The 24,807-nt window shown below is 41.2% G+C and overlaps 2 protein-coding genes across 6 annotated transcripts in view; both read right to left on the reverse strand.

Moving 5' to 3' along the window:
* Positions 1-7,756, reverse strand: part of hmcn2 (hemicentin 2) — a 45,303-nt gene extending 37,547 nt beyond the window's left edge. The window contains exons 1-8 of the mRNA XM_063897429.1: positions 7,498-7,756; positions 5,828-5,898; positions 5,150-5,308; positions 4,539-4,661; positions 825-996; positions 614-720; positions 408-528; positions 51-314 (exon numbers count right to left, since the gene is read on the reverse strand). Of these exons, the coding sequence (XP_063753499.1) occupies positions 51-314; positions 408-528; positions 614-720; positions 825-996; positions 4,539-4,661; positions 5,150-5,308; positions 5,828-5,898; positions 7,498-7,756 (1,276 nt within the window). The remainder of the gene's footprint in view (positions 1-50; positions 315-407; positions 529-613; positions 721-824; positions 997-4,538; positions 4,662-5,149; positions 5,309-5,827; positions 5,899-7,497) is intronic.
* Positions 7,757-9,174: 1,418 nt separating this feature from the next.
* ncs1b (neuronal calcium sensor 1b) lies at positions 9,175-22,936 on the reverse strand. Of its 5 annotated transcripts, XM_063897432.1 has the most exons (11): positions 22,704-22,936; positions 21,901-22,021; positions 21,049-21,188; positions 20,782-20,922; positions 17,597-17,621; positions 14,615-14,753; positions 12,329-12,407; positions 11,761-11,849; positions 11,603-11,680; positions 10,875-10,982; positions 9,175-10,402 (listed from the first exon to the last, which is right to left on the reverse strand). In XM_063897432.1, the coding sequence occupies exons 4-10, from the start codon at positions 20,843-20,845 to the stop codon at positions 10,884-10,886; spliced, it is 573 nt and encodes a 190-aa protein (XP_063753502.1). In that variant the 5' UTR covers positions 20,846-20,922; positions 21,049-21,188; positions 21,901-22,021; positions 22,704-22,936; the 3' UTR covers positions 9,175-10,402; positions 10,875-10,883. The 5 variants fall into 5 exon arrangements, with proteins under 5 accessions (XP_063753502.1, XP_063753501.1, XP_063753504.1 ...); XM_063897431.1 differs by lacking the exon at positions 21,049-21,188; XM_063897434.1 differs by lacking the exons at positions 21,049-21,188; positions 21,901-22,021 and having other exon boundaries at positions 22,704-22,887.
* Between the last annotated feature and the right edge of the window lie 1,871 nt (positions 22,937-24,807).

Genomic DNA, 24,807 nt, shown 5'->3' on the forward strand with positions numbered 1-24,807 from the left:
CACTGGAGTGGCCTTGGTGAGATGTTTCTTCAGGTAGGGGGTGGTCTTGCCTGGAACAATGTTGGTGTAGGAGACACTGGACAGCCTCTGGAAGCGGTAACCCTCTTCGTCTTTGCCCGTTCCCTTGATGAAGAAGCTCTGGGAGGGGGTGCGAAACTCCGGGAGGCGCCACAGTCCTTGTTGTCCGAGGTCAGAGGGCAGAGGCACAGGGATTGTGCGTAAGGAGCGGCCTGAGCCTGACACCAGCTCCACATGGCTGAGCTGACCTGGAGGCTTCAGGCCTGTACACTTTAACAAAACATGGGCTGGAAGTCCTGAGAGACAAAGAAAGGTCATCATGAAGTCATCTCCTGCAAGTGTTCTCACTCAAATAAAACTCAAGAAGCTAACAGTAACATATCCGGCACCTTTTATTGGCCTCTCTCTGGTTTGGTTGAACTCTGAAACAGGTACACTGGAAAAACCGGCCCTGAAGTCTAAATTGCTGACCCCTGTGACCCTCAGAGTATGGCGCCCACTGCAGCTCACCTTTGGTAGGGAAGCAATAGTATTCAATAAGACAATTGTCATAAACAAATCATGGAAAACATATTCATATATTGTTTACAAGTACCTTCAGTTTCCAAGCCCCAGGTCTGGGAAACTTCAGGTTGACTACCCGAGCAGAGTTAGGGATGTTCAGCAGCTCTTTCAGGCCCTGCGCTTCACCAACTACACGACCTAGAACACAAGAACAGCAACGTTTCAAAGACCTCCCTTGTTTTGTGTGCCATGAAAATAAAGTTTATTAAGATAACAGGAAAGAAGATCAACATGTTGTCTACCATAGGGATCGCTGAGCTCAATCTCTGGAGCTGGTCCACTGAGTGACACGGTGACCTCGCGAAGACTGGGGTCAAAGGGCACTTCCCAATTGTTCTCCTGCGCACTGTCATGGTTGGATGACAGCAGGTGGACCTTCATGGACTGAACTGTTTCCTCTACCCACTTTAAAACCTGGGAGGAGGGAGGAAAAAACCGAGACAGCATGTCATGATGGAGGACAGACATTGGTTGGTGGATGAGCCTGGGATCCGTCAAACTGTCAAGGATCCCCTCTCAACATACAGACAGGATGAAGACAGGAAGGACACGATTGTAGACCCCACCCTCCACCAATTCCTTTCCTGCTGAAGCAGTCGGCTGCTCTTTGTCTTGGGACAATTTTTCATCACAAAAGGATTCCTTATGGGGATTTTTTGCCTAAACAAAGTAAAAGTGAAACAGCTCAACTGTCAGACTGATAACATGCAGTTTTCTGCACTCTCAAGCATGTATTCCCAGAGGAGCGTCTCTCGCTGCTGAAGTCTGTCAGGCAGCAGTCCCCCTCCTGCAGCACAGCTCTCATGAATCATGAGGCTTGTTCTGCAGAATAGAAAGCAGTGGTGCCTTTGTTGTAGGAATACACTCAAACTATATCTTATTCAGTATCAGCATTACTGATGTGCAGGTTCATTATGGACGGAAACATCTGGGTGTTTCTCATTTTTCTGTTGAATCAGTTAAGCTAATGGAGCAAGATGAGGCAAGACAGCCACACATAAGGATTGCAGAACGCTTTTATAAGAGTCATTATAGCACTCAGGGCAAAGATTGTCCAAAGCCTGAAATAAGGTTGGACAGTTTGATTATATTTAAGTGCAACACAATCATATGATACAGACTATAATGGCCCTCTGAGAGGCTTTCCAGACAATTATCTGACATTATAGATTTGCAGTTTTGACAGCTGCTTGACCTTCTAGCTGTAATCATTATCATGAGTAAGAATACAGTTTTCCTTTGGTTTTCTCTAAAAGGAAAACAGAAGCAGAAAAACCCCACGGATATCTTGCAGAGTCTTATTTCAGTGGCCACAATGGACCAAAAGTCTCTCATCTTCTAAATACTTAGCAAGAAACTGCTGTCTAGTATTTGTGTTGACCTCATAGGGGGTGGTATTATGTGTCTGTAATGAAACAAACTGAAAACATTTCTTCAGCGGGCCCTTGGAGACGGACCCAACAGCAACACATTTTACCATAGACATTTATCAGAAAACGAACAAAAACTGAAACAAGCAAAAGCCTTTGATAATTTAATCAGACCTCCGCTTTGACTATCGGGTCCTCTGGGTGCTGACAGCAGCTGGTTCCTCTCGCCGTTTTACAACTAGAAACAGCTGTAATGTCTGCCACATGTGCAGCCATCACCAGCAGAGCAGGAAGCTGCGAAGAAGTGACCTTCATCTGCCCCATTTCTTATTTCTTATGCAAGAGAGCAGAGAAGAGTGGGCATTACTCTGTTTTAAGATAAAAGGAATTGGAGTGCAGAGATGGGACCACTCGATTTCTAGGCCGTGGTAGGTCTGCAGGAGCACGCTGAGTTCTGCAGCCACTCCTTGTCTCAACCTCTGGGAATGCAGAGGATCTTAAGTCCTGTGAAACCTCATCTGGCATGTCTCAGTTGAACGGGCTTACGGTGCTGTTACAGGAAGAACCCCCCTCTGCTATTCATAGAAGCATGGCAGATGGGCCAGAGAAGAAGGGTGAGCTAAGGCTGGGGTGATGACCGCTCTCTAGTCCAGGTGCATTATACCTGCTAATGAAAAAACTATGCCATGCAGCTTGACTCCAGATCATCTCCCAATGAGGAGGGGTCAGCTTAGTCCTTACCAAGGCTTAAACCCTATAACTACTGACATTTGCAGGAAGATGTCCCACTACAAATCAAGGCTATTAGAGTGAATCAGTCCCAGATGGCTCTTTTCCCAGTGGGAGATCTGAGACACCTGCCGATGCTTTGCCTGTCACAAGTGACCTGTGTTTGAGAGAGGCTGCTACACTATAAACGATGCCTTTGTTCAGCGCACTCAGGAAGACAAGGATAAATCTTACCTGGGTTTCATTTTATGTCTGACAACCATTGCAGGTCGCTTAACTAAGCCCACTGCATCCCCGTAATGAGAAAACCACAAGAGCAATGTTATAAAGTACTCCGCAAGGCACTTTAGTTAAGTGTCTGCGCAGCTTGCTAGGTAGAAACATTCAAAACACTAGCATCTTCATTTCAACGTTATTAAAAACCCTGTTACCATGGGCAAAGCAGGCATTATCTGGAAACTAAAACATCACAGCCCTCATTTTCGATCAGCACTTCAGGCTACTGATGACTAAACATGGCATCATTATCTTGAGGAGCACAGATCGTGGTCCAAATTTGACAGCACATTAACGAGGTGTTCTAGTCCACGCTCTTGTTAGCGGATCATCACAGCGATCAAAATCAGTCAAATTTTTTAAAAAGAGCGTTGACACTGCAATAGCTAACAATGAGTTGTTGTGTGGGGACTTGGAGCCCACTCCACTGGGCAGCTGTGTTGGAAGCAGGGAAGCCGTGACAGACCACATCCTGGGATTAGAAAGGAAAATAAATAGTCTGCTTTCCCTCCACTTTTCCCCCGGAGATGACCATACCATTTTGTATATTTTGATTTAAACCCACTTAATAAACTGCCATTAAGAGGGAATATTTTGGTTAAAGTTTAAGTATTTCTGAGGTTTTTAAAGATTAAAGGATTTGCATTAATTTGATAATAGCATGCCACCCAAGAGCTATACATACAGTTTTTCAACGTAGTCCAGAAAAATGTGCTCATAAGTATGCAAATATTTACATGTAACAAGACATGTTAAAAGCTACTTTAGCACAGAGCTATGTGGGGTTTAGGTGTGAGGGCTGGAGTGAGTTTGGCCTCCTATTCCCTTCATACTGCAGCACAAAAATCACATTCAAACACTCCTGAACAGCTGGCAGGATTATGGAGTGATAATGAACCAAGCTGCCCCACACTCAGACATTGTGTGTTTAGCTACAAGCAAGCACGGCTTGACAGGAAACAGACCCACGCACACACAAACACACACATCTGAGTTCAGAGGTTCAGTGGGCCACCAGTGTGCAGAGCTGCCGGCTCCAACTCAGCACTGCCCAGCCATCTCCTGTGTTGACATGCAGGATACCAGTGTCTCTTCCAGAGGAAACTCTGGCTTCTTTTACGTCTGCCGGGGAAGGGAGCCCTGCTGTCTTTGGCTTCTCAGACAGGGCTTCTGTTACATGCTGCCTCTGATATAAAAGACTCACTCACTGTTATCATATGAACAGGAACCCTAATATCAGCCTTGGAATCATTTGATTTCACTAAATAAATGTTGAATTGTTTAAGTGTTTTATTGCATCAGTGCTTCTCTCTTGCTCCTGTGCCTCAAATACACAACTCAAGGTTTCAAGGCTTTATTGGTCATATGCACAGCATATACAACGTATATGTTGGCAATGAAAATCTTATGTTGCGTGCTCCTCCAACAACTCAACATACATGGTGCAAATAAGATAAATATATACAACTGAATATACACCTTCTACTTTATATGAGCAGAACAATTTTATATAAAATAATTTATTATGTGTGTATAGATTTTTATAATAGTTTAGAGAAAATAAGTCTGTCATGCTCTCACCTCATTGACTTGCTGTTTGTCCAGGTGAAAGATTTGTCCAGAGGAAGTGGCAGCAATCTCCTCATACGCCCTGTAGCCAGGCTGAGAGCGGTCCCCACAGTCCCCGGTCAACACAAATACCACCTGGGAACAAGAGGGGCGGGGGGCAGGAAGAGTTAAGGGGATTACTACTGTTCAGTGTTTGCTTTACGGACTCGCTTTTAAGTGGCCTCCAAAGTGAAGCTAATGCCCATTGTCATGCCTCACGTAGAGGCTGGGACTGGAGGAACTTTGAAGAGACTCTCCTTTGCTCAGCTGAGAGTCAGGGCTTTGTATTGTGATGTAGATCTTTCACAGCATGCAACTGTATTCCTTTTGTTATAGCGTGTGATGAATGCAAAGATACTCAAAAGTCTGTAAGCAATGAATTCCTGCTAACAGCATCATCATGGGAGAGAACAACAAATGAAATGCGTGCTACATGTTTTCTGTACAGCTTTCATACACTGCAGCTGTATTAAAGGAAGAACCTTATCATACTGTGCAAAGAATTAACGTAAAATCGACTGATACATTTACAGTATGTCCTTGCCTTCAACCTCCTCACACCCTTGTCCACTTTGGGGCCGTACCTGTGACTGGCGGAGCTGCACCAGCTGAAGAACGTCTCTCTTCAGGCGGTAGTCTTTGGCTCTGGCGTCAGTGAACACGTAAATGAAGGATCCAGGCAGAGAAACCTCTAAGGCTTTCTTTATGGCTCCTATGCTCATCTCGGGACAGTCGCCCCCGCCCTAAGTGACAGAATAAAAAATGATCAATTACTCCCAGAGGAAATAAATAAACTCTAAATATCATATTCTAAACTGCATTCATACTGATTTCAGCTTTCACAATCGTGTCCATTTTAAAAGGGGAAAATGATGGCAAATATTTCCTATAAACATTCATTTAAACACAAAGTCACTTTTAAATAAGAAAATATGCCTTTTAGAAATTAAAACATACATTTAGATACAAAATACACATATAAACACACAGCTCAACAAAATACTCTCAGTCTATCCTGATCTGTAGTGACCAGTGTGCCATGCTGGCTCATTTTTACAAACTGTAGATGCATATTGCTATGAAATTGATCTTCCTTTGTCAGATAAATATGTTTCCAGTCTCTACTATGTTTCACCATCATGACATTGTTCACAGTAGCTGCTGTTTGGTAGAGGTTACATAAGCTCACTTTCGCTTGGATTAGTGTGGATGAACACATAAATCCCACTGCTATAGAACAATTATTTCATGCTGGCTCACACCTGGACAAACAGCTCTTGCAGATCCTGCTGGAACTTCTTTGGGTCAGTGGTGATGGAAACAGGGCCGATATCTGTGAAGACGGAAATGTTTATCATAACAGAGACTTTTAAAGTGAACTAAATTAAAATTAAGTCGGCCTAATAACACATGTTCTGGTTGCTACACAATAGCGTATACCTACAGTAAATGTATTTATCCCAAGCAAATAAGGGCTTAACTTTTGTGAATTACTCTTCAAACTAAAACAGCCAAATCAGAACAAAGGATTTAGTTGTTCCTTCAGCAAGTCTGCCTCAGAAAATAATACATATTTTAAAAGCCCAAACAAGCCAAACTTATCAGGACCAGAGTGATGCCCTGTAGCTTTTGTAAAAGACATGAGTTTTCAACCACAAACACCACACGGAGCAGGAGTGGGTAGATGGATGCACTGACAAAATTGCAATGTTTGGGCTTTGCTTAACACATCAATCTGGTTAAATCTCGGATAACTATAATTTTCTGCAGCTGGAGTTAGCATTTTCTACTGTTCTTCAAGCAGCAGCAGCAGCAGCAGTACACTCCAGTGTGATGGATAAGAACCTGTCAGGGCCTGACACTTTCTTGGATGCCTTGTGGGGCCAATTGCAGGAATAAGTAAACATTAACCAATACACAGAGAACACATTGTTTTTGCTATAGAACACTACTGGCTATAAACACAGGACTTTCATTATAGTTGCTTTAGAGAAGACCCTTATCAGGTAGGGTGGAGCTTCATGATTTCTGTGTGTCTGTGCTTGTTTTTACGACTGTCAAATAACATTTTCAAGCCTCTCTGCAAGACTAATGATATTGAGTTTGCAGACATGTGTCAAAAGGATGACATTTCTTACTCATTACCAATCCATTTTGCTACAGCCACGTCTTTCAAGTCCTTGTCTCCTTCTCATGAGTGACTGTAAAACACTGACAGAACTGTCACGCCTCTTCGTCAGCCACCGCTGCAATCTTGGAAGTTTACAAGGTCCCCAAGGGCAGGGCACATTAAACACAGACAAAATGTGTGGTGTTAGTGTTGCAAACCATCCCCCCCCTGACTGGCTAAACTAGGGGCTACGAGTGTTTTCCGGAGTCTTGGATGAAGGTGGGTTGGGTGGGGGTGAGTGGGGTAATTACATACAAGCAGACAGCATATGCTTCTCATCAGTACTCAAACACCCTCCCCCATTAGAGCACTCTTATTTTCAAGTTGCAGCTTTCCCATATAGGAGGACAGATGCCGGGGTGAAGAGCCTTACCTGTCCCACACACTCCTCACTCTTAAACACACATATTCCTGCTGATGTCTTGTATCAGTTTGAGTTCAATGTGCTGCTCTTTGTTCCAATGGTCTTCTACTGAAACAGATATGGGCTACATGTGCAACAGGTTCTGAGCTGTGTTGCAGTTTGCTGTGATCTTTACAGATGTCATAATCAGTGGCAATGTGAACTAGATGTTTAGATTGACATTGGAAAAAGAGGCTACATGCTGCTGTGTTGCTGAAAAATTTGACAATTTTGGCTGATTTGTTAACAGCTGCAGTAAATCCTAATTATAATACAAGAACATTGAAATTATATATAACACATTCACAATAAAATAGTTTTTTTTAAAGAAAAAAAAAAAGAGTATGGTCAAGGAGTACCTGGGTCGTGGAAGGGGACCAGCACAAAGTTTTTGATTGGTCTGGTTATTCTGTTTAGGGTCTTCTCCAGGATCCGCGAGGCGCCTTCTATCACCTGTTTCAGATCGTCGTACATGGAGCCGGTAACATCGAACACAAAGGCCAGGGTCGAGGCGCTGTCACCGGAACCATCATCCTCCCCAGCCCGGGGGACTGCCAAGAGCCTGTGCGCGCCGATACACAGCGCCAAGACTAGGCACTTTAATAAGACACCGGTCATGTTTATTTAGATTGACTGCATCTGTCGGCTGGAATGAGGCGAATCACATAAAAAAGTTGAAGAAAGTTATTGTAAAGTTCAGATTTCAAAGCAATACAAAGTCTGGAAGCGCTTCCAATCGGCAGAAAAAGGTATCTGGAACAACAAGGCTCAGCTGAAAGACATCAAAATCCAGAGTAAAATATTTCCACAGGAGTACATCCGTGCGTAAAGTTTGGAGGAGCGTGCGGACTGGCTCTGTGCTGGAGAGACCCTGGAGAGCTGGTGCTCTGACGCTTCAAACGGGGGCGGAGATGGGTATTAAAAGGTTCCCGAGACCCAACCTGATTTGTGTGTGTGTACCTCGACCCCACTGTGACTTCCAGGCTTTAACCCTATCCGACACTCCCCCCACCCAACTTTCTATTCAATTTTCTCGGTAATCGAGGTGGGCCCCAGAGACCCGTTTTTTTTTAACAGCTTTGCGCACATTACCAGCAGAGTTTGGAGCCTGTATTCTGGACATGCCGAGAACATTGTCTCAGTAACAGCCTCGTTATTATAAATAGCCTTCGTTTATATTCAACTGACACCAATCTAATTTTATACATAGCACACGCTGAGATCTTCCCTTGACATATGAATGGGTGGAATAGCTCAAGGTGCCACTCAGAAATGACACTTTTCTTTTTTTTATTGCATACATTAGCTGATCTGGATAGTTATTGATTATTAAATATCATCATAAGCTTTTTGTGTATTTATTTTCAAAGGAGATCAGACCTCACAAAGCAAGCTAGCTCTAGTCTTATAAATGTAAATAATTCAGTGTCTTCCTTCAAAGTTGTAGGGACCCAAAGTATTTCTGAGGCAACAGGCTGATTGCTCTCTTCATTTAGTTACTGATGCTTTTAAAACTCCTATAAAATACAAAGAGAAATAAAGATGTACATACAGCACAGACCAGCTGGTGATCAAAGCTCCAGACCCTCCTGACCTCCTCCTCCTCCTCCTCCTCTTGATATCTCTTTGCATAGTGTCCTTGTTGATAAGAAACAGAAAGCAGCTCTGAGCAGGCCCAACAGCTTCTAAAGCCAAAGAGACTCATTAACTCATATTTATGCAGCTCATTGTTTTTTACACAACCAAACAGTGAGGACTTTCATCACAGAACGATTAGGAATGTGCAATTCTGTGTTTCAAAAAAAGACACTCACTGAAAATGATATTATTCTCCAGTAGAGAAGAGGCTCATATTTCAATTTTGGATACAATGCAATAAGTAAAAGTTGAAGTAATTCATTGTGGATCACAAAGAAAGTTGTTTAAAATACACATTTGATCAACAGTCTTTATCCACTACCTGTACATAAGAAATACACATTTTTTCGATATTTAAATGAAGTACAAACACTAAGAATGAAGCAATAGAAAAGTCAGCCACTTAAATGCATTTTATTCTGTGCTCTTATACCGTTAATCAACAGGTAAATGACATTTATCATTTAGTAAATTATCATTTGCATAAGGCATAAAATCAGTCAAGCTGATAAACATCTTAATGCTGTAAATAAAACAATCCAACAATGGAAAAAAGGCATCATCACATGCTCTGGCCTCGCACAGGACAAATACAAGTGGACAATTGCAACCACAGAGCTCGCAAAAATCTTTACAACCAGAATTGATGTCTGTTTGTGCCTGTTTCTCAATGACCAGGGCTGTGTGTGTGCTGAGGGTGGAGTAGGATGCTCTCAAAAGGAATAATGAGCCTCAGTTCAGATGTAAGCTGTGAGAATTGGCTGTGTTGCCTGGTCATGTCGTTCAGGATGTGGCTGTGTAACACTGCAGACACTAGTGCTAACGGGGAAATAAAAACACAATAGGATGCAAAGACTGCAAACACAGTAAAATAATCCAGAGTAAACTCTGGCAACTTCAACGCTCTTCTTCAAATAAAAGTCCCATTCTCTCAGGAAAAAGGAAACGTTTGAATGTTTGAGAAAATAAATCCCCCAATAATGAGAAATACAGGGCAATACATTTCAACACATTTGATAAAAAATAAAACTTCATTCCATACTTATGAGGAAATTCCCATAAACGCAGCAAAGCAGAAAATAAATTACCATTCTATTTACATTATACAATGTACACTATACTGCTTTGTAACTTTTAGTAAGTGCTCAAATGATCACCAAGTAACACGTTTGGCCAGATTCTCCCAGGTTTCAAGTCTCTCCATGTGGTGGTGAAGCAGCAGCACAGTTCCTCTGAGCGCTTCACATGCATCCTCAGCATGTGAACATACAACACACTAACATCTCAGAAGGGGAATTTTGTTCCTTGAACTGTGCATTGGGAAATCACAACACTGCCCTTGCAGAAATGCTTGCAGTCCACAACACTCAAGGGTGTACGCGGTGCAACATATCTTTAGAAGCACGGATAAATGACTGAGGGATTTGCTGATGTTTTGCTAAGTTCTCTGTCACATCAGAGGATATACTTGTTTACAATCCGAACTGGAAATGTAGGCGAACAGCTACTGCCACAAAGAGTTTGCAGTCCACTTCTTGGTGAGCGAAGTTTAAAGTGGCTTCTTCTCGTTGCAGGTGTGATGGCGCTGGATTGGCGTGTGGATGCTGAGTCGGATCCATCTGAGTTCTGAGATGATCATCAGTGAGTAGATGACAGTAAATTATGACATCAAACATGGGTATGTTCTGGGCATGCAGGAGAAATCACTAAACAGAGCTACTGTCTCAAAATATGTCTTCAAGAGCTCCCTTCGCAGTTGACAAAACGCTGAGCAGGATGTCAGCAACAATTGGCAGCGGTCGGTGCATTACATTAAGCAGTGAGAGCAGAGGGCTGTCTCGCTCTTCACTCAGCACTACAAGACTATTTGATTGCCAGCAAACAAGTGGGCCATTTGAATAATTCATAGGAACAAACTGAGAGCTGAAAGTGGCTTCTTCACTTTGGTTACAGCCCACAGAATGAATTCCCTTTTCTTTTTGTAATCTTTGCTCTGCTGAATAAAGAAAATATTATCCTGGTGTTAAAGCACAACATGGGATTGTTAATCAGCCATGCACAGACGAATGCAGGTACTCGCTCAATAAAACCCACTCACCTTACATTCCTACACAAGCCCATCATAGAGAGACAATGCCTGAACAATAGAAGGATCTGCCTTTGAACCCTCCTGAAACTCCTGCAGAGTCAGCTTCCCGTCTGCATTCTGAAAGAGAAACATAAGAAAAAGATAAAACTGAAGCCCCTTAAATGCTTTAACATGCTTTTACCAGCAGGGGGCAAAACAGCCTCTTAAGCTAATGTTGCTTCTTTCTATGCTGTTGGACTGATCTTTGGTTCAGTGCTCCTGGATGGTAGTCACTCTCTGCCAATACAAATCACTATAAGTGCTGCTGTGCTGCGCTGCTAGTCCAATTGGCTGATCTTGGCAGTAGTGGGCTGAAAGACACACACATACATACCCATGCAGGCTGAGTCTCATCTTTCACTAAAGCTGAGTAGATTCTTGGGGCTGAGGGAATGGGCATTAGCACCAAGGGCTAGTGGTGGCGGAGACTATATATGATGTTTATAGACTGCAGGCGGTGTTAGTGACGCTGTGATGGCTACAGCTAACCGCTCTAAACTTAACAGTATCCATGTAGGATCCCCGAGGGTGGCAACAAAGGCAGATTCAGTCCTTTTTATAGTAAACGTATAATCTTTAACAGGCCAAGATTTACGTAACACTACAGAAAGTAACATCAAATGACACACCAATGCGCATTATCGCTATATATAACTTCAGTCTTCTGTGAATAGATATTTAAATATAAAGGTACTAACCTTGTCCATCATTGCAAAAATACGGTCAACTCGTTTTTCTGGTGTGTTTTCTTCTTCTGGCAGCTCCACAGTGTTCCCCTAAAGATATTCAATTATTACATGTTGTACCATTCAAAACATGTAAATGTGAAGCTCTGAAATCTGGTGGACCATCTTACCACCATCTGATATATGGCATCTACAATGTTTAACATCTCGTCTCGGGTGATGTAGCCATCGTTATCAAGGTCGTAGAGTTTAAAAGCCCCTGTATAGAGAAAGGTGTTAAATATACTGTATATATGTTAGCAAGTGAGGCCTTACTAGAATTAGAACCCCCCCCCTGTGACTTCTAATGTCAAACAAAAGATTAAACTTAGATTTTTCATGGAATTAAAAGCACACAGTGTTTTGTTTATCTTTGGAAGTGGTGAGAACAGACAGGCAGCAGCTTTTCATGTTTGCTTTTCAGTACAATGGTTGACAGTAGTAATGGTGCACATAATAATGATCACCCAAAACGTACAGTTACTCAGAGGTTTTTTTTTTTCTACAGTGTTTGCTTTTCCAAAAAGGACATCAACCTATTGGGTCCTGACCCCCAGGTTCACGTGCCTCCCTTATCTTGTTAATAATCCCCTATTTGCTTTTCTCTAAGTAACGTCATACATATTCATGCAGGGAAGTCAGCCTTAAATCCTGTCATTTAAATATCAAAAAACAGGGGAGGAGACTGCATCTTCTTACATCTCAACTTCTCATCAAGAGTCCCCCGGGAGGTCACTGACAAGGCCTGGATGAACTCAGAGAACTCGATGCGTCCATCCTACATGGTGGCCAGAGAGAGAGAACATTAAAGAGGAAATGGCCCAAAGACAAGATGAGCATCTTGCTTCACACTAGCCGTCCTTTCATGAGCTCCTTGCTGTTCTTTCATGATGCCCTTGCTGTGTTCTGCTGAAAAACGGGGCCAGACGCTTGCTCCAAGTCAGCTTCTATTTTTGCCCTGAACCTGGCTGTGTCCTGAGGCAGAAATATGTCACCTGTGGTCATTAGTAAGATGGATGCAACTGGCTCAATGTCCAAAGAGTTACAGCACAAAACCAACCGCTGGATATTTGGGACAAAGAAATTTCCCATTTTTTCAATGACTCTGCATTGTGAAGGGACATGGCCGATAATTATGTTGGACGAGGTAGAGAATATACCGTCACTTAATCCCTCTGAGCTTTATTTGAATCCTATGCTCTGAATTGTACCACAGAAGCTTGAAATTCGAATTAACCTCCCGAAATTGTGGCCTAAAGCGTTCTTCAGCAAGGGCACTCTGCAGCGGAGAGAAACGTCTGCTAACATGGATAATAATCAGATGTAAAACGAGAGCTTAAAGTGGCTAATTCAGAACGACTCACTGAAGTTCTGACCCCAGCTTCAAGCAACTGCATTAGACATACTCAATTTAAATGCTTAAAAAGGCACAAAAAGACATCCCATTCACACAAGTTAAAAGCCATCTTGCATATACATTCAGTGGGGGACAGTTACTCAGTACAATACTTAAGTACAATTTTGTATATTAGTATATAACTTTCCAATTCTTTATACTTGGTACTTCTGCTCCACTAAAATTAAGTGGCAGGTATTGCATTTTAACTTCAGTTACATTGAGGATTCTAATATAAGTAGAAAAAACGTGTATGTATTATGCGATAACTTTATCTTTCCCTTGGTGAAATGCACGAGCTAAATGGCATTCTCTATAAAACAAATTCTTTAGCAGTTGCAACATAAAAGTGATGACCACTATGATGCATCAATACGTATAATACCATAAATGTGTATTTAATATTCTCCAGAATTACTTGTTTTTGCAGGTTAAGGAAATGTGGATGCTTATATTTCTTCACTTTTAATTAAGTATTATTTTGAATGCAGGATATCACTTGTAATGGTATTTCTTCACCAATGTACAAATCCATGTTGTGTTAGTGTAGCCTTTGGACTTCATGTTCTCCCCAGATCTTAAAGGACTGGTTACAACAAAAAATCATTTCTGACTTTCTGCTACAACAACTTTCTACCTGCAACAGAGTTCAGCTAACGGTTGTTCTCTTCATGACCCAGGGGTCTGCTCACTATCTCCACCAGACATCTGTCCAGCCAGACAATGCTGCAGTCATGCATTGCTGATTACATAAGTCATAAACACTGTTAAGATCAATGCATACTTTAACTATGGGGAGCAGAACACTAATGAAGGTCACAGATAAACATCAGACGGACGGGTTGTCTGATCTTCCTGACACAAAGACTCTTAACTCAGTCAATAAACCTCCAGGGGCTTGCCAGCATCCCAGGAGATGCTCATCGACAGTTTGCCTTCCTGAACACCATTTAAATAATCTACAGCTGTGTTTAGGTGGAATACTCTAGACAAATGTTGTTGTTTTTTAAGGGTTTGGCCTTGTTAAAATGTGCTTCCTCATCACAACATCAAATCCTTAGAGAATGCTCCCACGGAAGAGACAAGAGTTTTATTCAAAATAACACGAAAAAACAGGCACCTCCTGAAAAATAAATTGTCTCTCTAGGAAACTGATTTCTGCCACGACATGAAGGGTTACGTTTATGTGTTACTATTGATGCATTGACAGAATCCACTGTGCTTTTAAAAAAAGATAGTGACTAAAAAATAAAGCAAATAAAAAGACAAAGAGCAGAAAAATGTCAATCATTTCATACTGAGATAGCTAAACATGTCCTTTAAACCTTCTGTTTAAAACTGAACCGGCAGTTCTCCAAAATAAAGTCAGCAAAATAGCAGCACAGTGAATTCCTCTTCTTCTTTTTACCTTTAGATTAGCTTTATCCTCAGACACTGTCACTTTGTATCACGTTCCTTCTCTAGCAGCAGCCCAGGACAAACAGCCACTGTCAAACTAATTCTTTGTCATCGTGAAGAAACAAAAAAGGTAGATGATTTTTTTCCTGGCTTACAATAGCACAATAAAACATAAGAAATTGTTCACCAACCTTATTTTCATCAAATACATTGAAGACAAAGGAGGCAAACTTTGTAGGGTCTCCGAAAGGAAAGAACTGCTTGTATATCTTCTGAAATCCCAAAGCATCCAGCTGCCCGCTTGGACAGTCTTTAATAAATCCTTTGTACCTGAGAAATAAATAACAGAAAGACATAACACTTAAAGAGTTAACATGTGCGGTATAATGTGATGAAAATATAAAAATTAGACAGGATTATGCAACAATGACAACACACAGGAGTCACCTCCTCATCCCTGCAGCAGGTATTACTGATTCAGTTTAAAAGAGATGGTGCAAGATCAAACAGGTAAAGTGCCAAGCCATTTGTTTCATTCACAGATAAGATGATCGCCCTAATCCAATAGCAAGCCCAGAGTGGTGCACTGTAATGAAATTACTCCATAGACCTCTTTTGATAATATGCGTGGCTGATAGATAAGTCTGAGAGCTTCCTCTCGCTGCTGGAAATGACATATCTAGGAGAGAAACTTAATATCTCTATTCGTCTATATATAGAAGCATCTCATAAGCAATTTCAAGGGCAGTCACTCAGAAGTAGGTGGTTTCCTAGTATGGTTTTATTAAAGGAAAATCGCGGCGTCAAAGTATAGCTCCATTGTAACAGGTTGAGGAACCAGGAAGAGAGCGTTAGCCTACAAACATAAAGGCTTGATGTAAACTAGGAGAACAAGGGAAATAATAACAGTCTATAAAAATAATTGCAAAAAGCTTTTGCTCTTGATCAGCAGCGAAAAATGACGCACAAGGGAGCACTGCATGTTCGTCTCTGAGAGGAAGGCTGGGCTGTAATTACGGCCAGAGAGAGAGTTCTTCTGAAGAATGGAGGCCAGTACACATCTTTTCCACTCTCTTTCTTCACTCCTCTTAAACTCTTTACTTTTAATCTGCCTTGGAGATAATGGAGCCAGCTCCAAATAGCCAAAGACAGGGAGAGATGCTTTGAGGAGCAGCTGAGAAAAAGTTCAGCAAGATGAGAGCGCAACCATGTAATTCTCACATTGGAACTCTTTGGAGATATGTGGGGAAATTAAAGCTTTCTAACATATAAGGCATAATACAATCTAATTAGTATTCAGCGCAAATCACAAAATAAATGATGCAAAGGCTTCAGTATGCATCTTTACTGAATTCTTTAGTCTTTTTTATAGTGAGACTATGCAATAATATATCTAGCAACCAAATAAAAAGTGGTACTGTAACATTTAAAATACTAAAACATGTATTCACACACTATTCTAAAGTTAATACAGTGGATTCATTCGTACTATAATACTACACTATATTAGGGTTGTTAAGTGCCAGGTGTCATTATTTTTGGGTTAGGGTTAGGGTGAGTTATTAAGTGATCAAAAATCTTCAATCTTCAACGACTAACTGAAGGCTTACAAGAAGTGGTTTATCGCTCTTATTTTCACTGGGGTCAAATATCAGCCAATTTTACTTTATATCACAGATATATATATTGGTATTGTTATCAGAGTATACATTTAGTGATAAGTAACATTAAGTAACCGTAAAGATTTCAACTTAAACATTCCTGTGTCCTGCATGCTCTTCGTTTAAATTATAAAATAAAAGCTACAATTAAATAATTGATATCTTGCCCCCTTATGAAATTACATTAAAGGAAATTGTTGTCAAATCAAGTCTTTAAGTTTAAAACCCGATATATTTTTAGATATAGTTTTTTATCCACTTATTTATTCATTACAATTTAAACATATTGATTGAGCTATTGTCATTGTTTTACAATGCACTTTGAGTTTCATTCATCAAATAATTATGTTGTATCTTCAGCCTGTTGATTATCACACAACTTCAAAGGAAACATCTACAGTACATGGGTAAACTAGAAAGGCACTGTACCAGTGTTAACATGTTTGCCTGGTGTCAGCTATCTGTCAGAGTCATAATCAGAATCACCTTCATTTGCCAATAACACATCATGTACAAGAAATGTGACTTGGTGGCACGGGTGCTAAGACAAATACACAGCCAGAATGTACTTGAAGCAGTGAAATAGTGCAACCAGGCACTGCACTTGCAGGGACATAGCAGACGTGACATTGTGCATTGGACCACCCTGGGGGGCCAGCATGAAGATTAAGTATTTATCACTGGCATTGGCTTCTTCTCCGTGGCATGTAACATGGTGGGTTTGCTATAGAATTGCGCAGGAGAGCTGGCAGGAGCATCACTGCGCTATAGCATTTTGTTATTGATTTCAGGTGAGCATGGACCATACTAATGCTGTCCCTTAGAGGAGAATTAGGAAGGGGAACACATTTAATGCACGACACAGGCATTTATCTAACCCATCTAATTCTTTTATGTCTGCGCCTGTGCTCTAATTACACGCCATCTGGCATTTCCCCTGGTAAAATTCCCTCTCATCCCTCACACTCAGCCGTGTTGATTGCCGCTGATCTTCAAGTGAGGACTCATGCAAACTTTGCTGTGAAAGACAGGGAGAGTGATGCTGAGCTAGCTGGCTGCACAGCCTGGGGGGTGGGGGGGTATGTAATTAAATGCCTGAAAATGAAACAACCTTATGGTCCAGCAATTCTTCTGCTATCAGTCATCCTTTTGCTAATAGAGCAAAAATGTTTGTTGAGGAATGCATCATGGAAATATTTGTATCAGTGTTATCAGCCTTCAAAGTCATTCAATCTCAGCAAGGCTTCAAAGTCATTCTATTTAAAGAACACATCTGTCTTCAGGGCAGAGTGAGGGAGATTGCTTCAAATCAGCTATCAAAATAAATGCAAATACACCATCCATGGACACACAAAATAAAAATCCTTGATCTAAGTGGGTTTTGCAAGTCGGTCAAGAGAAGACCCCTCCAGATTACAGAGAGCTATGCCAGTAAAAACACAATTGCTAATATATGACTAGCTTCACATCAGGAATGTTAAAATGTCATTATAAATGAATGCACACACTTACCACTGCTGCACCTCTTTCTCTGTGACTGTAAGAGAAAAAAGAGAGTGACATTAGGAAAAGTTTGGTTGGCCTAGAAAAAAAAGAGCTTGCTTTTAGATACAGAGGAGCCAAGTGGCAGCATTGTTAATCATTTTGCTCCAATCCTTTCACATTACATCATCTAAACTACTCAAAGGCAAAACAAACAAGCTTGGTAAGTTGAGTGTAGAATTAGTACTATAAGAGGAGATGAATAATATTTTTTGCTGGCCAGGGTAGTAGAGGACAAGTGGGAGTTAACCCTGGGGAGCCACAAAACACAAACAAGACTAAAGGGAATGATGGTCAGACACATATTTAAGAAAGAGAATAGTTTGCCCACACAAACACCATTATCTGCCAGTATCTAATCAACCAATCCCCGATGGCTTTCCCTTGTCTCTTCACTTTCTGTCAAGGAAAGACAGCAATATGGGCCTCTTGGGCCCTGGATTTGCTAATGAAAACAAGATCTGTAAATCAATAGCATTATGTTGACCAGGTGGTCCTTTGAGAGAGACTTTCTGACAGCATGCCGCACCGCAAGTATGCAAATTAAATATTGTCTACTGTTGTAACACTTACGCTAATCCAGGGGCAAAGCTATAGCAAAGAGTTAGTTAGTTAATCAACAATATCTTCTACAGTAATGTTTAGCCTTAAGCAACTAATAGTCATGGTTACTGCAATGGTACATACGGGTAAACAAAGAGTCTCATTCCAAGGCATCTGCTCATAACAAATAAGACATTTATAGGGAATTGTATTATCCAATACCCCTATAAAAAAAGGAAATAAATGTTTATAATGACATGTATATTCTATATTTCACCATGAGATTTCCTTACACACTTAATGTATATATAATATCCTGCTTTTTATTTTGTTTTTGTTTATATTATGTGTACATTTTTAGTCGGACATGTAAATATATATATATATATATATATTTTTTTTTGTAACGCTATTTTATTTCTATTGTAATGTACAATGCCTTGTCTTTATGTTGCTGCAACACATACATTTTACCAAATTGGGATCAATAAAGTACTAATCTATCTATCTTTTCTAGATCACTTCTTACGTATTCCATAATGTGACTACTCTCTAATCCAGCAATGGAACAGAATCATACAGAGGCTATCGTAAGGGAAGCCAGCTAGCCTTCAGCTGCCTGTGTCTCGGCATCAATTTTCTACTCAGAATTTCACCAGGAAACCAGCCACGTGACCCTTTCCTGCACAATAAATGTCACGGTCAATCTCACGACTGTCATCAAAGCCAAGCTACTGTAAAATTGGCCAAAAAAAGTCAGAAGTGAGGCAATTTACCATGGCTACAATTTGATAGTACATTTTATTACATAGTTCCAGTCCGAGGCAAAGGGGTAATAATGAAATCAACCCATTGCAGGAAAGTGCAGGGCCCATACAGATGTTTGACCCTGCAGGCTCTACGAGAATCCAGCTTGCACTCTGTCAATGTGAGTCTCTTCATGGCTTTGACAACTTACAAAATCATCCTACCATTACATGGGCCTAGCCTACATCCTTCAGAAATTTCAATAGGACTGCTGGTATTTCCAGTTAATGTAGTCATTTGGAAGCTCTCTTAAAGTACATGTGAGGTTCCTGCAACCACTTCCCACACTTTTCTCTAATAACAGGAAAAACCCTGGCTAGCCAGAGCCCAGACACAGCTCAATGAAGTGTTTCATTTAAAGGGCAAGGTCATCAACATGTTCCTAAGAAGATGCAAACATTTTTAAACCTTTCAAAAAAGGGGGATAGATATCTTCTTTCAAACTAAACAGTCTTATTTTTGGACTGGCCTTGTTAGTTCCCTGTCAAAACAGAGGGCATTACTTGCTGGAAAAAAAACACACTACCTCTTTTAACACTTTAAGAAAAACTCATAGGCTCTGAGAAATTCACTAAGGCCCAAATCTGTCAAAGAACCAACAGCAGAATACACTAAAATGGCAGACAAAGCTTCTCATGCGAGAGTAAGAGAAAGAGGCAACAGAATGAAGGAAAACTGAAATGACAGAGTCTCAAGTCAGGCAACAACAGAGAAAGGGAGAATGATCACACTGGGCGAGAAAGCTTGGTGCCCCTCTCAGCGATGCTAACCAGATAAGATCCTAATTATACTATTCCATTCCCAGCTCAAAGAGGGCAATTAGGGGAAAAAGCGATGGAGACAGGGCGAAAGGGTAAGAGGGAAAGAGAAAGAGAGGGAGTAGAGGACAGCAGCTAACAGCCCAGCCCAGCACGAAGCCCAATCTTCCTCCACAGCAATTTCCTGCCACAACAGCCAGCCATAGTTCTGCTGGAGAGACCCACCACACAAACAGCACTGTCATTAAGCAGGCAATGGATGTAAACTCCCACCACCACCTGCACACTCTACTGCTTTAATAATAAGAATAAGAATAATAAAAATACCAATGCTGTGCTCCTGAAATAACATTCAAATTAGGAATATAGTGTTTGCAGGACTAATTATAAATGTCAAATCTGCTTAAATTTGATTGAAAAATCAGCTCTTCTGTTCAGCAGATCGTCAATAAACAACGAAGTGCCAGAATTTAGAGAAGAATCATATGCTGCTAATTTGTAATGATTCATAACTCAGCATGAGGAACACAAACCTGTGTACTTGAGGACCCAATACATGCAGTTTTTAATTTCCACTCTTAATATTTATTTCTTCCATTATAGGAAAATATACAGATGGTCCATGACCTGCATTTAAAACCATAATCTAGAACCCCCCTGCTCGACAGCGGATACAAGCTCAGAATATCCATATTCATAGATCCCTTCAGCGTGATTTAAAGATGCTGATGCAACTTTTGCAAGACCCTCACCAATCACAATTTGCTACACAACATTTAAATGTAAATTTAAATCAAACAGGGAGCCAATTCCCTGCTGACATTTAGTTGTAGCTCTGCTTTGTCGATAACGAGAAACGGGTGTAGAATCCCAATACATCCCAGCAGGCAGGGCTATTAACTGTACAGCATGTATAAAAACAGTGGGGGGTGGGGGGGGATTTGATTTCCCATACTGTATTGTGTTTTACTCTAGGACTGAAGGTTTAATTTTTCTCATACAGGCCAACTGAAAAGGCAACAAAGAAAAAGACGTGAAGGTACTCACAGTAGGTTTTCCTTGTCAACTCCTCCACCACCTCTGGCTTGAGCTTGCTGTTTGATTTACCCATGATCTTCAGCTCTCCTCCACACTTCCAAATCCACCTTGGCGCACAGAACCTGTTACTCCCTCCTCTCCAGTCTGATTCTGTGCCAAAAACATACACAAATGTGGGCCAGTTTAGGTGCAATGACACCGGTAAATAAGAGAAACTCACTTTTGTTTTGGAGGAAAAGAAAAGAAAAGGAAACTCCTATTCAAGCTGAGGCTAACATTCTGTGTAGTTCACTTAAGCTGCAGTCATGATTTGCTCAGTCATCAGCCCTGGTACTCCAGACATGGGCCTTGGGAAAAAGGACCTGTAGGTTGTTGAGTCTATATGAGCGACTATCTCCTCATTTCTTCATAGCAGCCTGTGGGCAAAGAGTGACGTTAGGATGCGTTGCTACCTTCGTCCTTGGATACAAGAGTCACTCAGTGGCTGGGTTAAGCACGCTCACTCCCTCACAGTCATTCTCTGTTCTTCTCACTCCTCCCACCACTCCTTTCCCACAACTATCTCTCTCGCTCTGAGTAAGTTACTGTAGAAAAGAATCCTCCCTCTTGACAGCTGAGATAAGGAGGTGTGTGCAAACTAAAGCACAATGAACAGAGCTCGTCTTGGATGCACCCTGCTGCACTTCGCACTCACTTAAAGCGTCGACTCTAAACCCTGGGATTTATAGAGACATAAAAGTTTAAGAAAAAGTAAAAGGTTTCAGCAATAATTTATGGATAGCAAAAACAAGCAATGGCTCTGCATGGTTCCATGGTTCTAGATGCCAGCTGAAAAAAGATCTGGTCTTGCTCTTAAAATAAGTGTGCAAGCTGTCTACCAAGCTTAAAGGCGAATTTGAGGAGTGACAGGTTTCCTTTCTTCTTTTTTCTGACTCATTATTTCCCCTCCTTCCTCTCTTCACGACAGCATGGAATAGTGATGTCCTCCTCTGTCACAGCAGACAGGAGACGAAGCATAATGGAATGTCTTTGTATCACAGGCCTTGCGTTGGCATGCACCGATGCCTAACTACAGCAGCTGTCTAGCTGCCTCTGAATAGGAAACTACTGTATGTATGCAATAGGCACCTTTACTGCAAACATCTGGTCTTCATGTCCATGGCCAGTGATGTATATCTGATGAATGCCATGCTGGTAAACACCATCTTTTGTTAGGTCAAGCTTTGTCGTCCTAGGTGTTACTTAGACACTATGGAAATAAACAGACAAACATAGGTTACAAAAGGGAAGCATGTGTTGCCTTGGGTTATCACCTTAAGCAACAGACATGTGTGCACTTGACTGGAAAAACACTCAAAACAGGCAACAACCTTTCTACTGTCTGCCAAAGCTGCAGGCAACGCTCATTGTGGAGCAAGACCAGAGTTAGAAATGGAAGTGCAGAGGCTATAATAAAGGCAATTGTTTCAAATTAGGATAATTTAATTGCCTGTAACATCTTCTAGGTCTAAGAAATGATCGATCCTATCCAAGTCTTGTGAAAACAGCTCAACTCAAACACACACGCACTTAAATTCACAATGAATGGCCGAATCAACACGTATGAGAAAGCGTTTTGTTTCCATTTATTTGTTTGTTTTGGTTGAAAGGAGTGAGAAACACGGCAGCAGCAGCAGCAGGTGGGACGTTGCCTGGCACTTCCATAGCAACACACAGTTTATGGCGACAGTACAACAGATCCTGTGCGGGAAGCTTGCTAGTCGTTGTACTCGCAACGTTCGGTACAAAAACGCAGTTCCTCGTTGCGAGTACACACACAAACACACACACACACACACACACACACACACACACACACACACACACACACACACACACACACACACACACACACACACACACACACACACACACGCGCGCATTAAACTCACCCTGAAATGAATGAAAGCGTTTCCATGTAATGCAACTTCAGGGTTTAGCTGACTAACAAAAGCGGGAAGTCAGTCCCGAAGCAGAGAGCTGTGTTCCTCCGCCGAGTTCTGAAGCGACTCGCTGCTGCGTGGATGGCCGCCCGTGCTGCTCTGATGCCGGCGTCAGAGGGTGACGTTGCTGCTGCTGCTGCTGCTGCTGGCTCCGACCAACCGAGCTCAGTGCCAGAGAGACACTGACGTCGCAGTACCACTGGTCATACAGGGACTCTTTGTATGCATCTTTAAGAGCCTTTACACGTGCCATCTCATAATGGTTATATATACCCAAACTCACTTTTTAACGCACAATCTCATTTTCGTTACAGAATAAGAGGCAGATTAGGTACTTTTAGGTGCATGGTGTGCTCAACATTAATGAAGTGAGTTTAGAGTTTTGATGTGGGTTCACATGGTTCATGATCGGAGGCACTTGGATGTATTATCATTTAGCTGATCATTGCACGGTGTGTGTGTGTGTGTGTGTGTGTGTGTGTGTGTGTGTGTGTGTGTGTGTGTGTGTGTGTGTGTGTGTGTGTGTGTGTGTGTGTGTGTGTGTGTGTGTGTGTGTGTGTGTGTGTGCGTGTTGTTATTATTATTCATTTAAAACCTAGTTTATTTTACAAAGTGGTCATTATTTTAGGCTATATGTTAAGGGCTGTATCATTATTAATAATGTCAGAACTCAAAAGTTATAATGTTACATTTACAAAGCTGGACTCAATGCTTTTAGTATCTATTATTGAACTATTACGTAGGATGTTATATAGCTACATCTATATCTCAGACTATAAGGGGATTATGTGGAAGTTAAGCATACACTTTTATTGTTGGTGGAATCAAAAGAGATTAAAATAAATAGTCAAAATGAATTCAGAAGGATTAGCTGAGATTTGAGATTTTCTGAGAGTTGTTTACTTAGTAAGGACCAAGCTCACTACACTACAATTCCCGCAATGCAACTCAAGAGAATATAAAGTTAAACCTCATTTGTTAAATGCCTATGTCTTTTTAACTTTACTCAAAAGCTCTTAACAAAGACTGTCTATTAAATGTTAAATGTGAACTCTCAAGCTGAAGTGTTATGGCTCTGATCAGATCAGTATCACAACATGATGCCATTATCAGGATCATTTTCTCCGACTTTCAAAAGCTCCCTTCAGAGCTACAAAATACACAGGCTAAACATTACAATTAAACTGTTAAGGATTTAAGAATGTTATATAATAATAAGTTATTTCAAAGGACTTCTGTATTAGTTATTCTGATAGTCATAATAAAAATCTGTCGGTATCTTGCAAGACTAGAGTCTAAAGAAGAGAGTGGGATGTCAAATTCAGAGAGCAAAATAATTCAGGTTGAGGTAATCTAAACATAGCCAACTATAATTACTGATTTAGAGAGCACAAGGCCAGCTGAGTGAATGAGAAAGCTAGCTATAGTAGGGCATTTGCTAAAAGGAGAAGGAAATACAGTCAGATTTTTAAAGCTAACTATTAATGTTCTGCAGTCTTCACACATATAAAGTCGCAAGGGCATGACATTTTTCCCCACGAGTCTCAATGTATCACTTTGGTTACTCATTCTTGTTTTTCCACTTATTCATGGTTTGGTCCAAACTTTGCAATTAGACTTCATGTTCAGCTTGATATAATTCTGGTCTCATCAGCTGCACGTTGACAGATGTTTAGTTATAGCATTTGTCTATTAACAACAGCTACACTACCATTCCACAGACCACAGCCCAATAGGAGCTTTCTACCCATTCATGGGAGAATAAGGTCTAATAGGCTGTGTGACTTGGCCATCTTAGTATTCAATGCCCTTCCTTGCAGTCCTTTATTGCAGTCGACTACAGTTACAGTAGTCCCATAGAGATAGGGAAAAGGCTGAGGACAGGAGAAAGAGAACATGGCAACGCATATTTTGTAATCTTTTTTTGCTGTATACCCGAGACCAGGTGCAATTATTTTTAGGAGATCCCTTTTCTTCAACTCCATATTTCTCACATACATGAAGAACTGGTTCTTAATTGGGCACTAGCTCCGAACTGGCCAAGGAATCACTT

The sequence above is a fragment of the Eleginops maclovinus genome, chromosome 12 (genome assembly GCF_036324505.1).
Source record: "Eleginops maclovinus isolate JMC-PN-2008 ecotype Puerto Natales chromosome 12, JC_Emac_rtc_rv5, whole genome shotgun sequence".
Lineage (NCBI taxonomy): Eukaryota > Metazoa > Chordata > Actinopteri > Perciformes > Eleginopidae > Eleginops > Eleginops maclovinus.